Raw genomic sequence first — 12,435 nt, forward strand, 5'->3', positions numbered from 1 at the left:
TTCAAGTATTTTGTTACCTGAAGGAATATTCCTTGTTTTGCACTAGCCCGGTTGCTCTATAGGAGAGTTGGTTGCCATCAATGGCTGTCTTGTTCAGTTTCATCCAATTCTTCGAACCCTTTGCGCATATTTCAACGTAATAACCGGTGATAGCTCCACCTCCATCCGATGAGGGCTCGTTCCAAACCACGGTGATGGCATCGCGAGTCACGCTTCTAGAAGTAGGGGCTTCGGGGGGTGACGGGGGGCCAAACTGGTACTTGGCAACCACGGGGCCACTAGCCAGTGGGTCACCCACACCAATTTGATTTTCAGCAGAAACCTGTTAAAACCAGCATAAACCATATTAATACATGGTTGCATGGCGTGACCTTGCGTACGACCTTTAGTATGCAAAACTGCTATGTATAGCTAAAAAAAAAACTTTCTCCGTACGATAAACATTTGGTCATTCAATCTTGAAACATCCATGTTCAACAACTCACCTGGAATTCGTATGCTCGATTTCCGATCAATTTCGTTACTTCCAGCTTGTGCTGGCTTGCGGCAACCGGCGGCAACTTGGTCCACGACTGCCGAGATGTTTCACGTTTTTCCACCACGTAACGCAGCAAGGCAATGCCGCCGTCATCTTCAGGAGGCGACCAAGAAACAACGCACGAGTTGGGAGTGACGTCATCCACATCTGAGGAGAAAAAATCATTAGGACAAGAAGGTAATTAAGATGATAGCTGTTGTAGATGACGACTTACTTCAAAAACCTTGCACAGTAGTTTCATTACATTGAAGCATAAAAGGAAACTTTCGTTTGGATAGGTGTCCGACTGTCCGTTTGCATACGGAAAAATGTCTTCAATACTCACCCACTGACGCAGGTTTGTCGGGTTTGTCCACGACATTAGCACTGCATGTGATTGACGCTTTGCCATGCTGGTTTTGGGCACACACGGTGTAGTCGTTGGAGTCTGAACGGTTCACCTGCAAGACAATTCCATCAAACTTCCGTTCATCATAAGAATTACACAGAATTGCAAAAAAATCTTACCGCCATGAGTCGCAATGTCGATATTCCATCCACAAGATCAATGGTCACCTTCTGATCGGGTAATAATAACACGCCGTTTCGGCTCCATCTAGCGGAAGGAAAAGGTCGGCCTGTAATAATCGCTGATATTTCCATAAGCGATCCAGCCTTTGCATGTATTCCATCGGAAGAGCCTTCCGTAAATTCTACAGTGGGTGCAGCTAAAAAATCATGTTACCGTTAAAAGTATAACAACATGTATAATTAACTAGCAAAAGCATGTTGTAGCTGCGTGTTTAATTAATTGACCCATTGCTTTCTTGCCTTCAAATAGCAGCGAAACGACAGAAAAAAAACTGTAACGAACGAATGTGTTTAAAAGAGTCAAACAACCTTTTTAAATCGGTCACATGACAAGACTTACCTTCATCAGACTGTATGAGGATTGGTTCATCAAGTTGGCAGGGCTCGCCAGGGCCTAAGCGGTTTACAGCTTTCACTCGGAACCACCATCTGGAGTCGGTAGGCAAGTTTTTGACTGTATGACGCAGCTTGTCTACAGGCGTCTGGTTGTCAGGTTCAAACTTAGCCTTTTGGTCTCCTTCCGGCCTCTTCTCGATGATGTATCCTTTGTAGACATTCATGAAACGTATCAGTAAATGGATAAACTAAAAGCTACAATCATTACACTATATCAATATTTTAAAAGGACATTTTCACACCACAGTACTTCAAATAAACTAAAGCAGACGAGCAGGTATATTTTTTTAAGTTTACAAATGACCATGCAAGAAGTCAACAGATTATAGACCAAGTTAATAAATGTACTTCTTCCGATGACTTGTCTGCCTCAAGAAATACTTGGAATCTTATAAAATAGCAGCATTTAGCCTCCTATTATATTTGAAGAAGTTGTGTTGTTTCAATGGCCCCCCTCCCAAAAAAAGTTAACAAAAGAAAACACTTCAAAGCAAGCACGCCACTTTATGAGATTGCATGACACAATCAGAATGGCAGCCAATGACTACAATCAGCCATCACCAAATAATGGCAACTTTTCTTAGGCTACTCACTTATGCATAAACACAAGCAGGAACACACCCTTTTATGGAAATCACCAAGAGAACAATATTAAAACATACAAAATAAGGGCAACGACCCAAAGCCAACTTCAAAACTCTTTTCCATCAAACTCTCACATATGTGCTTTATAATAAAGCGGGAATAGAGGTTGTACAAATGCTATGTCTTATACAATGATGTTTTTTCAATTCTTGCTTGGGCTTTCAAATACTGTGATATGTTCTGAACATGATATGGTGACGATCAAAGTTCTAAGAAGTTCTTGTCATGGTAAAATCGTACTTTGATAAAGTATGACTCACCTTCGATAGGAGCTCCACCATCAAACTGAGGCATAGACCAACCAATGCAAACGGAATCTTTCTTGATATTCGAAAACGTAATATTTCTTGGTGGACCAGGCACGGTTGGTGGGTCGGTGGCCAATATTGCTTCAGAATACTCGACGTATGGGCTTTTTCCATAGCGGTTGATGGCACAGACTCTGTATTTATAAGATTTCCCTTTCTTGGTATCAGCGACACTGCATTCTGAAGCATCCGATGATCCGGACATCTGCAGGAGCATAAAAAACAAATTTAAAGAAAGCATAAGCACTAGTAGTAGAACTGTACAATAATAAAGAACACTAGGCCAACGCATAAATGTCTACCCAGCAATCTGTCCAAGCAGAATCCGAGTCTCAGATGAGCCTCATTAACCAAGGAAGTATTGAACCAAAAAACAACTGATTTTTCTCGCTATTTCAGACTGAATATGCAGAGCTTCATGTTCATTGTTTCTTTCATTATACGGAGCATACATCCAGACTCATATTTCAATCACCATCTAATAAGATTTATTCATTAGAATAAGTTTACGGATTCACCAGCATAGAATCAAACGCCTGCCAATACCTTCACCCAAGCCTTTCTATTTTCCTCTTTTCTCTCCACTACATAGGTAGTGATTTCAGCTCCTCCATTGTCTTCAGGAGCATCCCAGGAGAGGTAACAACTTGTGCTGGTTACTTCTCCGATGTTCAGGTTACGAATTGGTCCAGGGACGGCTGAAATATAAATGTCATAGAAAAAAAAGAAAAAAAAACACATTTGAGATGAAGATGAGAACGACCACGCAAAATGATGTGAAGTTAAACTAATCTAAACGATTTGAGATGATTATGACTTTGTTACTTTTTCTTTGTTGTTCAACATCTGCAAAACCTGAACAAATAAAAAACGTATTAATTCTTTAATTTTCTTTTTAGAATAAAAAATCAAACAGGTTTCAGGCATAGTCATATGGCAAAGGGGTTTTTGAAGTCATGTAGAGAAAATCTATTTAGGTATTCCAAAATTTCGTTTCTCAACAAAATATATTCATCAACATCATCCGTTCAGTCGATTTTGACTCTCGGTCACGCTATTTATGTTTTCCCTCCACAGCTTTTGATTCCTCAAAACCTCCTTTAGCTCTTCCATGTGCATCGCGCTGCCATTCGTCACTGTATCGAACCATCTCGTTTTGAGACAAGCCTTTCCTATGTTACGCCGAGTTAAATGCTTATAAACGTTTCTATGAACTCTACTTACAACAAACAACAACGTTAAAGTTGGTGGTGACAGTTCCAACGGTGTTCTGTAGGATAAGTTTGTAATCTCCACAGTCCTCTTTGCGGCTGCTCGGAGACACGGCCAAGCTGCAGTAAGATTCTCCGGTTTCCAAAACAACTTTTCCTTCCTCGTTGACTAAAACCTTCTCATCTCGACATCTGAGCCACGTCACGGAAGGAGCAGGTGACCCGGATATAGGGAGGCTGATGCGGATGGGGTCGGGTTCAACAACAATGATTTCTTCTGGTTGCTTCTTTGTTTCACAAGATGGAAGCGCTGTATAAATCCGCCAATGAGAACGATTTTGAAAAGTACACCATTATATGAAAAAATATAATTCTTTAAAAACTAATAAAAAAAATGTAAGCTACATGAACTAGTGTAGATCGGTTGCAACTATATTCAATACTAATATTCACTAAACGTTGAGAAGACTAGATAATTTCATCTTTAGTGCTAATATTTATAGAAGTGTATCGTTTGATTCTATTTGAATAAGATATTGAAAAAGCCGCCTTTACGGTGGCAAAACTTTATCAATATTACACAAGTTTGCGAACGTGACTAATTTAATTGACTTAGTATGTTTGATTTTTCGGTTGTATCCTAAATGAAGGATCCTTCTACAACTTTTCATCTTCAGTAACATCGAGGAACCAGAGCAGAGGTTGAGAGACATCAGCTCTTATTTCTTTAATGATGTATCATTACTGCTTGAAATAGTGATTCAGTGCTATTCAACAGCACTGAAGATAAAACTGTATAGTTTTCGAAACGTTTGGTGAACATTTTGGGTTCCTTATTAATTGGTCAGATTGATCAGACGTTCCAACCAATTTGCTGTTAAGATTGGTCGTATTTAACTTGGCAGACAGAGAAAACAAATGGCGTACTATTGCTATTTCTTCATGTGCCACCGAACATGGAAAACAGTAAAAATTTACTTGTAAAAGCACAATCGCAAAATTCATCGATACTTACTGCTGCGTTCTTTCGCTGTAACGAACTGGGTTGAATCCGATGAAATGCCTTCACCAACTTTATTGACAGCCTTTACTCTGAACGAATATTGCTGATCTTCTTCAAGGTCAGTGGCGCAGTATTCCAGATGGCCGGCATCAACGGAGCCGCACGGGCGCCACATTGCGTCAGGGTCGCTCTTGTCGCAGCACTCGACGAGGTAACTGCTTATTGCAGCACCACCGTCACTAGATGGCGCACACCAGTGAACTTTAACAGACGACTTTGTGATGTCATCGCAATAGACATCAGCCGGCTGAGATGGGAGAACTGAAGACAAAAATAGAAAAAATTAAACTTGTTCGAGTGGTTGTCGATTACTAAACCACGATTTCCTACCTATCGGGTCTTCTATCTTCGTCAGTTGAGTCGTCAGACTCGGCTTTCCTAAGCCGGCCGCATTTTCGGCGCAAACTCTAAAGTAATATTCCTTTCCTGAAGTGACTTCCGGTTCTGTCACTGACACTTGAAGAGAATCAGGTTCTACGACTGCACAACGACTCCACCTAGAGGAAAGGATCATATATTAAAATACAAACAATTGTTCACAGCTATCAACATTTCAAAGATTTAAAACTGCATTATTTTAGAAATAGTGTTCGTTAGGACAGTTACAGAATTACATTTCACCGTTACAGAATAGTTTAACCATTGAACTTAAAACCTGCTTCTTTGCACTGACTTGCATCCATTAAGTTATTTTGGTCATACATAGCCTGTTGGCATTTGCAAAGGACAGTACAAAGCAACGCTATATGCTTTTGCTTGAGAACATTAAAAAATAAACTCCACACTAAACACTTACGTCTTGTGCAGTTTATCCCGCATCTCTATTATGTAGAGAGTTATAGCTGTTCCTCCGTCAAACGAGGGCGCTCGCCACGTCAGCGTGGCATGATCACGGGCGACGTCGGTAACTTGCAAGTTCTGAGGTGGTTCAGCAGTGACTGAAAACAAAAAGCACTCAAGAGCCAAGTAATACGTCACTATCGTGTGAAAACTGGTGACAGCAACCGGGCCTGCACCAGTGTGTCAAATCCTTTACAAGCATGAAAGTTTTCCAGACACATACTTTCCAGACTAAAAAAAGGGTAAGTGAGTTTTCAACTCAATAAATAGCTTCAATTGATAAAATTCGTTAGCGGACTACATATGATTTAAGTTATAAACTCACCAAACTGAGGCTCTGCAAGGATTGGATTTGCAATTTCTGTGGGTTCTGACAACCCGACCTTGTTTTCACAGGATACGCGAAACAAGTACGTTGATCCTTCAGTAAGTTTTTCAACCTAAAAAATTAAAGAGCTAATTGTTAGAATATGAACTCTTCGTACATCAGTAAAGTAGATCAATAATAATCCCACTGTAGATAGAACCAATCAATGTCACGAGAGGGAAGAAAACAACTCACTTTCATCTCCGTCTCCTCCATGTTCTCACAAATTGTTTGCCACATCTTCCTCTTTAAATCTCTCTTTTCCACGACAAAAGTAGTGATAGGACTTCCGCCATCATCAACTGGCTCTTCCCATCGTAACATTGCGTCATGAGCGGTGACGTCACTGACAGTCAAGTTGATCGGAGGCTTCGGTCGGTCTGTGTGACGCACAGCGGTTATTACAGTTGAGGAAACATGCGATGAGACAAGTTTACGTCCAATCACTTGCCACCAACTCACCGACCACAAGGAGCGTAACAGACGCGCTGCTTTCCCCGTACTTGTTCTTGGCTACCACTTTATACCTCCCCGCGTCCGAGGTGCTCGTCTTGCGAAATCGTAGTTTACTTGTGTCTGCAGTCGTGACGTAGGCATCTTCTGGTAATGGTATCAAAGAATCGCTTTTTTCCTACAATGCAACCGACAGAAATGGTTAATTGAAAACTCCACATCTTGCAGACGGTAAGGATTATCACACAAACAAAGCTAACAATAATATTGTAATCAACATAATTGATATTGTCTTCACATCCTACCCAATACTTTTTGGCTTACCTTGTACCACACTACACTTGGCTTCGGCATTCCTACAAACGTTGCGGTGACTCCAGCACTGATGTTAGCCTTGAGAATGACATCATCATCTGCGATCTCTACACTTGGTGAAAGAGCTACGTCAACGACACATGATGTCATCACCTCTGTTCCCAAGCAACGAGCGGCGTACAGGCCTCGATCGGCCTCGTTGAATTCCAGCACCTCCAGTGTATGCTTCTTCCCCTTAAGAAAACAAATACAACTTTAACCTGAGCATCTCATATCCGAGAGTCAGAGGGACGACATGGTAGTAAAACAAAAAATAGTGAACATAAAATGAAGATGTTTTAAAATATGCGTGTTAGTAAAATCTGTCTGATTTTAAACCGCGTGCTTGTTTATATCCCAGCAACTTACCTCGTCAGCAACCAAAATCTTGTGCCTTCTATCGTTTTTAATAGCTTGGGAGTCAACTGTCCATTCCACGTTTGGAAATGGTTTGTTCACAATGCAGTCAAGCAGGCAAGTCTTGTTAGGTTCAAAGTCTCGATCCCAAAGCTTCAAGTCAAAGCGAAGATGAGCTTCTTTGACAACTAACTTCGCCTTCAATTCCTTGCCAGCGCACAGGCAAGTGAAGGTATGCTGAAAGAAATCACCAACAACTGGTTATAAAGAGCAACATAGCCTACAGATTGAGAAGCGTCACATGCAGTATGAGTGATGAAGATGATGCTAGCGTTTTTGCATTGCAATGGGATCAGTAAATGCGTCTTGGTTTTTCCAAAAAAAAAAAAAAACACGCAAAGGCAGTCTACGACAGAATAATGTCTCAATTATATTGTTTCAAAATCAGAAGGACACTTTTTATCAACAGCTGGCCGATGCGGTTAATTTGACATTCTGGTATTAGAAATTAATGTTTTGCTCACTAGGAAAACACAACAACACTCAAAGTGTCTGTGATAACGCTGCATAACATTGTGCAGCTAATTTCCCACCTCGTCAAGTCCACGTTTGCAATCAAGGATCGATAGCGTTCTCATTGTTCCCGACGCAATGATCTGGTGCCGAGAATCAGGGACAACCGGGGCGCCGTCACATAGCCACTGGACTTTCCCGCCCATCTGTGTAAGCTCTACACTAAAGAAAGCACGTTCTCCTTCTTCGACTGTGACGTCATTCATCGAGGAACTGGCAAATCGTGCTGGAAATTCTCGAACAAACAGATGCGCGTTTGCAATGCAGTTTGCGACCTAGAGAACAGAAACATAATCAGTTTGAACTCGTGATGCCAACAATGTTATTGGAAATATCTTGAAAAAAGCAACTGTTTACACAAGAGCAGTTGTTTCAAGTTTAATAAAACAATCAACCTTTGCTTGGATAAGAGCGTGGTCATCTCTCAGCGTAGTGGAAGACATCTTCAAGATGTGCTTGAATCCATCGCTAACCATGGAGATGCCGTTTCCCTCTTCTAACCTCTCTCCATCTCGAAGCCAAATAACCTAAAAATGAAACGTAAAAGTACCCCAAACGTATAAGTACTCAAGTAGGTAAAAAAACAAGTAACAAAACCGACTTTCCTACACAGAAAATCAGTCGTTTATTTACATTGATTCAACGTCAGTAGACGCTCAATCAATGTAAAAAAAGAATAATTTGTTGTTTAGGTTATTACCTCTACGTCAGCTTTGTTGGTGGTTGCCTCAAATTTGGCGGTTTCAGTTTCACAGATCTTTGCATCTTTTGGTGGAAGTTCGAACGAGATAGGTACCACATGCAACACTGCCTCCTTCGACTTGGCCACGTCCTCACATGTTGCGTAGATCTCGCCCATATCCTCCAGTTTAACATCACTTACTGACAGAACCCCGACTAAGCCGTCATTCAATGTAGACGTGCTTATTCTGCCTCCTGACTGCGAGATCATGGCATCAGTCACCGGTTGGTTGTTGATGAACCACGTGATGTGATATCTTGCTTTGGAAATGACGCAAGTGAACTCCACGTCATCGGTAGCAACGCAATCGATGCTTTCAGGGTCACGGGCTATTCCAGGAGCGATTTCTACAAAACAATATCACGGTGCTAAATATTGCTCAAGACGCACCAAAGTACAGCACCTGACTACATTTTACTTACCACAAAGGCTCAGAAAAAGCAACCTAAAAAAGCCCTAAGAGATTTGGTCTCACAACAACACTCTAAAAGTGAGGTGTGGCAACATACCGTTGACAACCAAGCAAGCTGTGCTGCGAGTATCTTGTCCAACTATCTGTGCCCATATATCACCAGCTTCATCCATCGCTGCTTCTATTATGGTCAGTTGCCGAATCACTCCGTCACTTGGTGCTCTTAATCGATCATTTTCCTTCAGAGCCACGCCGCCTCGAAACCACTCCACCTAAACACCATCAAGCCAACGTAGTTATCCTTCACCGTCGCCGCACGTGCGCGGTCGGTCAACAACAACCTTATAGTAGGGTTTACATCAACTTGTAAGAACAACGAATAACAAACGAATAAGCAAAGATTGAAAGGGGATTTCAAAACAATTGTACAATCAAATCGCCCAGCGGTGTATCAAACAAACCTCGGCGTTTGGTCGCGACAGCTCGCATTCCATGGTGACATTTTCACCTTCAGTGCATGTCATAGCAGAAAGTTCTCTCACAAACCATGCTGGGGGATCATCGACGTATAGGGAAGCAGTGGAGCGTTGAGAGGCGAAGGCACATGTGATCGCGTTTCTAAACACGGAGTAACTTTGTAAATGATTTTATTTGAATAAGATTATACACTGATGAAGTCACACTTGCGTGGTGAAAATTCTAATAAACTTGAATTTGCCAATTTAGTGTGGTACTGTCTACTTTTTTTTGATTTTCTAAAGTTTGCAATATTAAAAATGTATTATAAACTTAAGCATTACATGGAAAAACAGGAAAGCAGCCAAATGGATACGACAACAAACACAAATCAAAGATATCATTCAAACAATAAAAAGTTTAAAGTGGAATTGGGCAGGACATATCATGCGAACAACTGACAACAGATTGACAAGAAGAGCTACTGACTGGATACCGCTTGACAATAAACGCAACAGAGGGAAACAGAAAACAAGATGGCGAGACGAACTCTACCAATTCGATAAACACTGGACACAAACGTGCAAAGACAGACAAAATTATAAAGATATGGGGAAGGCCTTCATCCTGCAGTGGAACAACAATGGCTGACAATGATGATTATAAACTGCATAGAAAAAAGCTAAGCCCTCAAATACAAAAACAAGAAATACGTTTAGACCAACAATTTTCAAAGATGCAATACTGTTGATTCATAACTAGACAATGCTTGAAATAGCTTCTGAATTGCATTAATCTAATCACCTGTCATCCACCGTGCATTCTTTGATTGTTAAACTCCTGAGGTTGTCATCATCCGATATCACAAAGCGTGGCGATGGCTTCACTTCTTCAGTTCCTTGGTGCCAGGTCACCTTTTGATCACGTGGGGATACCTTGCAAGTAAACACAGCCGTCGCAAGATGGCCTACAGAAGCATCTTTCAAATCTTCCAGGAACGCCAATGGGGCCTCTGTCAATTATAATCAAACAGAAAAGTTAGTTTTTAATTGAGACGAAATACAATTTGAAGAATTAGACAAGAGATTATTATAGTTTCACATGGAAGTAATTGTTATATGACCTTTCACGATCAATTTTGCTGATGATTTTGCGAAGCCAGCGGTTGCCTGATAGGTGGCAGTGTCTTCCATGTTCGTCCATGGAATAGAAAGTGAATGACTTTTCTCTTTTCCTTCAATAATAATCCGTTCATCAGCCACTATCAGTTGATCGTCTTTGAACCACTTGACTTGGATTTTCGGGTCAGATATTTTGCATTCAAATAAGATTCCATCTTTTTCAAATACAGATGCGTCTTCCAGGGTTTTGGTGAATTTCACTCCATCTAAACAAAAGTATGTTAGGGAAATAATAAAGGACCAGTTCAATCAGTAGCGTTTGTTTTAGTTCAACTGATCAGAGTGAATCAAAATTTGCGATACACTTTCAAGCAGCTGTAAAGTACAAAAACCTGCCTTCAACCCATCTTTGACCGTTTTCAGCGACAATGTATAAACTTCAAACATAGAACAAAACACAGGTGAAAGAGTGGGAATGGTTATACAGTAAACAGCGAACGTTTACTGTTAAACTTGTATAAGGATAATCTGTAACATCATTATTTGAAGACCTATGGCCGACTGTAAATAGTAACCTGTTTATCTCTTAAAGCATGATAAAGAAATCTAGAAAAAGGTAGCAGCTGATTTAAAAAATAGTATCATGATTTTAATTTGCGCCCTGGAGGAAGTCAATTCTTTTCTTACAACAAACAGCTTTCCAATTTTTACTTTACAAATAAAGCTTACACTGAAGAACACCCGAAAAAAAATTTAACTCTCACCTTTCACAGAGAGCTGGGCGCTTGATTTTGAGTCAACACAGACACAAGCGTATTTTCCTTTGTCTGATTTCGAGATATTTTTAATGATGAGGGAACGTTCCTTCCCGGAGCAAACCTCCTCGTATTTGTCGCTTCGTAGACTGACTTGCTTATTATCTTTCAACCACTTGACGCTCCCAATATCGCTACATATGCAAAAAAATTCAACTTCACATAAACTAACCGGTGTTTCATTTTTGACTTCGTAAGACTTGTAGAAAAAGTAAATATATTTTAAGAAGCCAACAAACGTTGTTCGCCCAAGTCAATCTTGGTTTCATAACCAAAAAAATGTAACATTAATCAAAACTATTTTAGAGTTTGGTCTTGGTGTGCACAGTTGAGCGGCCGGAGCAAAAAGAGTTTTACATGGAACGATACGTTACGGATAGAATACTTAAAAAATACTTCACTTGCACGCAAAACTTTGCGGTGCAAATCGTGGTGATCACATTGGTTCCAAGACTGTGAGCATGCAAAATTGCCTGGATCATTCCTCAAAAGGGTGATTTTGAAGATATCAATTCCCCCATCAAACTATCCGTGTTAAACTATTCATTTATTGCTTGTAGAGCTATTGTGATGTTTGCCAACAGGTATGTATTTTTTAGAGTTTCAGACGCAAGCAAGAACGATTTCGTCAGACGAAAATCTGATCCGATCTGCGTTAGGCCTTCATTAAAACATAATTTTGAAACAACCAGATAGAGAAATGAAATTATGAGATTGGTTACTTTTATTATTGTTTAGCGACAACCAACCTCTGCAAGACGCATGTGAAGACAGCAGATGGTTGGAGCTCGGTTGCTGTGACATTTTTTAACTCGCCGACTATCTTGTTGGCTTTCTGCATCACTTCGACTTTAGCAATCGACTCGACACCGCGCACTCTGCACATGTAGTGGCCATCTTCTCGAACCTACAGGGTTGAAAACAAAGTTGAAGCTAACAATACAATCACAGATATTCAGCATCTTCTATTATTGTTTTCTGTCATTCATTTTCTTTCAATAGTAGGCACTCACAGTGACGTCTTTCACGACCAATCGCAGCCTTCCACCGTCCCTGCTGATCGTCATCTTGTCGTTGGAAACGATCAAATCACTGAAGTGAAACCATTCAACCGTAACTGGTTTCGCCGTGTTGATCTCACACTCCAACATGACGTCCTGGTTTTCTTTCACAGTCATAGAACGCAATGAGTGAACGAACTGGATGTTTAGTTC

The 12,435-nt window shown here is 40.7% G+C and overlaps 1 protein-coding gene across 1 annotated transcript in view; it reads right to left on the minus strand.

The window, feature by feature from the left end:
- The window catches only part of LOC145764311 (titin-like), a 208,059-nt gene that overhangs the window by 89,330 nt on the left and 106,294 nt on the right, over nucleotides 1-12,435 (minus strand). Inside the window, 26 exon segments of the mRNA XM_082575929.1 lie at nucleotides 18-322; nucleotides 486-685; nucleotides 864-978; nucleotides 1,046-1,245; nucleotides 1,449-1,652; nucleotides 2,410-2,662; nucleotides 3,004-3,155; nucleotides 3,682-3,978; nucleotides 4,684-4,992; nucleotides 5,062-5,228; nucleotides 5,528-5,669; nucleotides 5,897-6,011; nucleotides 6,134-6,318; nucleotides 6,401-6,569; nucleotides 6,716-6,940; nucleotides 7,115-7,339; nucleotides 7,696-7,950; nucleotides 8,071-8,202; nucleotides 8,376-8,764; nucleotides 8,927-9,101; nucleotides 9,291-9,447; nucleotides 10,090-10,297; nucleotides 10,409-10,672; nucleotides 11,171-11,355; nucleotides 11,971-12,128; nucleotides 12,235-12,434. Of these exon segments, the coding sequence (XP_082432055.1) occupies nucleotides 18-322; nucleotides 486-685; nucleotides 864-978; nucleotides 1,046-1,245; nucleotides 1,449-1,652; nucleotides 2,410-2,662; nucleotides 3,004-3,155; nucleotides 3,682-3,978; nucleotides 4,684-4,992; nucleotides 5,062-5,228; nucleotides 5,528-5,669; nucleotides 5,897-6,011; nucleotides 6,134-6,318; nucleotides 6,401-6,569; nucleotides 6,716-6,940; nucleotides 7,115-7,339; nucleotides 7,696-7,950; nucleotides 8,071-8,202; nucleotides 8,376-8,764; nucleotides 8,927-9,101; nucleotides 9,291-9,447; nucleotides 10,090-10,297; nucleotides 10,409-10,672; nucleotides 11,171-11,355; nucleotides 11,971-12,128; nucleotides 12,235-12,434 (5,386 nt within the window).

The sequence above is a fragment of the Aplidium turbinatum genome, chromosome 2 (assembly GCF_918807975.1).
Source record: "Aplidium turbinatum chromosome 2, kaAplTurb1.1, whole genome shotgun sequence".
Taxonomy (NCBI): domain Eukaryota; kingdom Metazoa; phylum Chordata; class Ascidiacea; order Aplousobranchia; family Polyclinidae; genus Aplidium; species Aplidium turbinatum.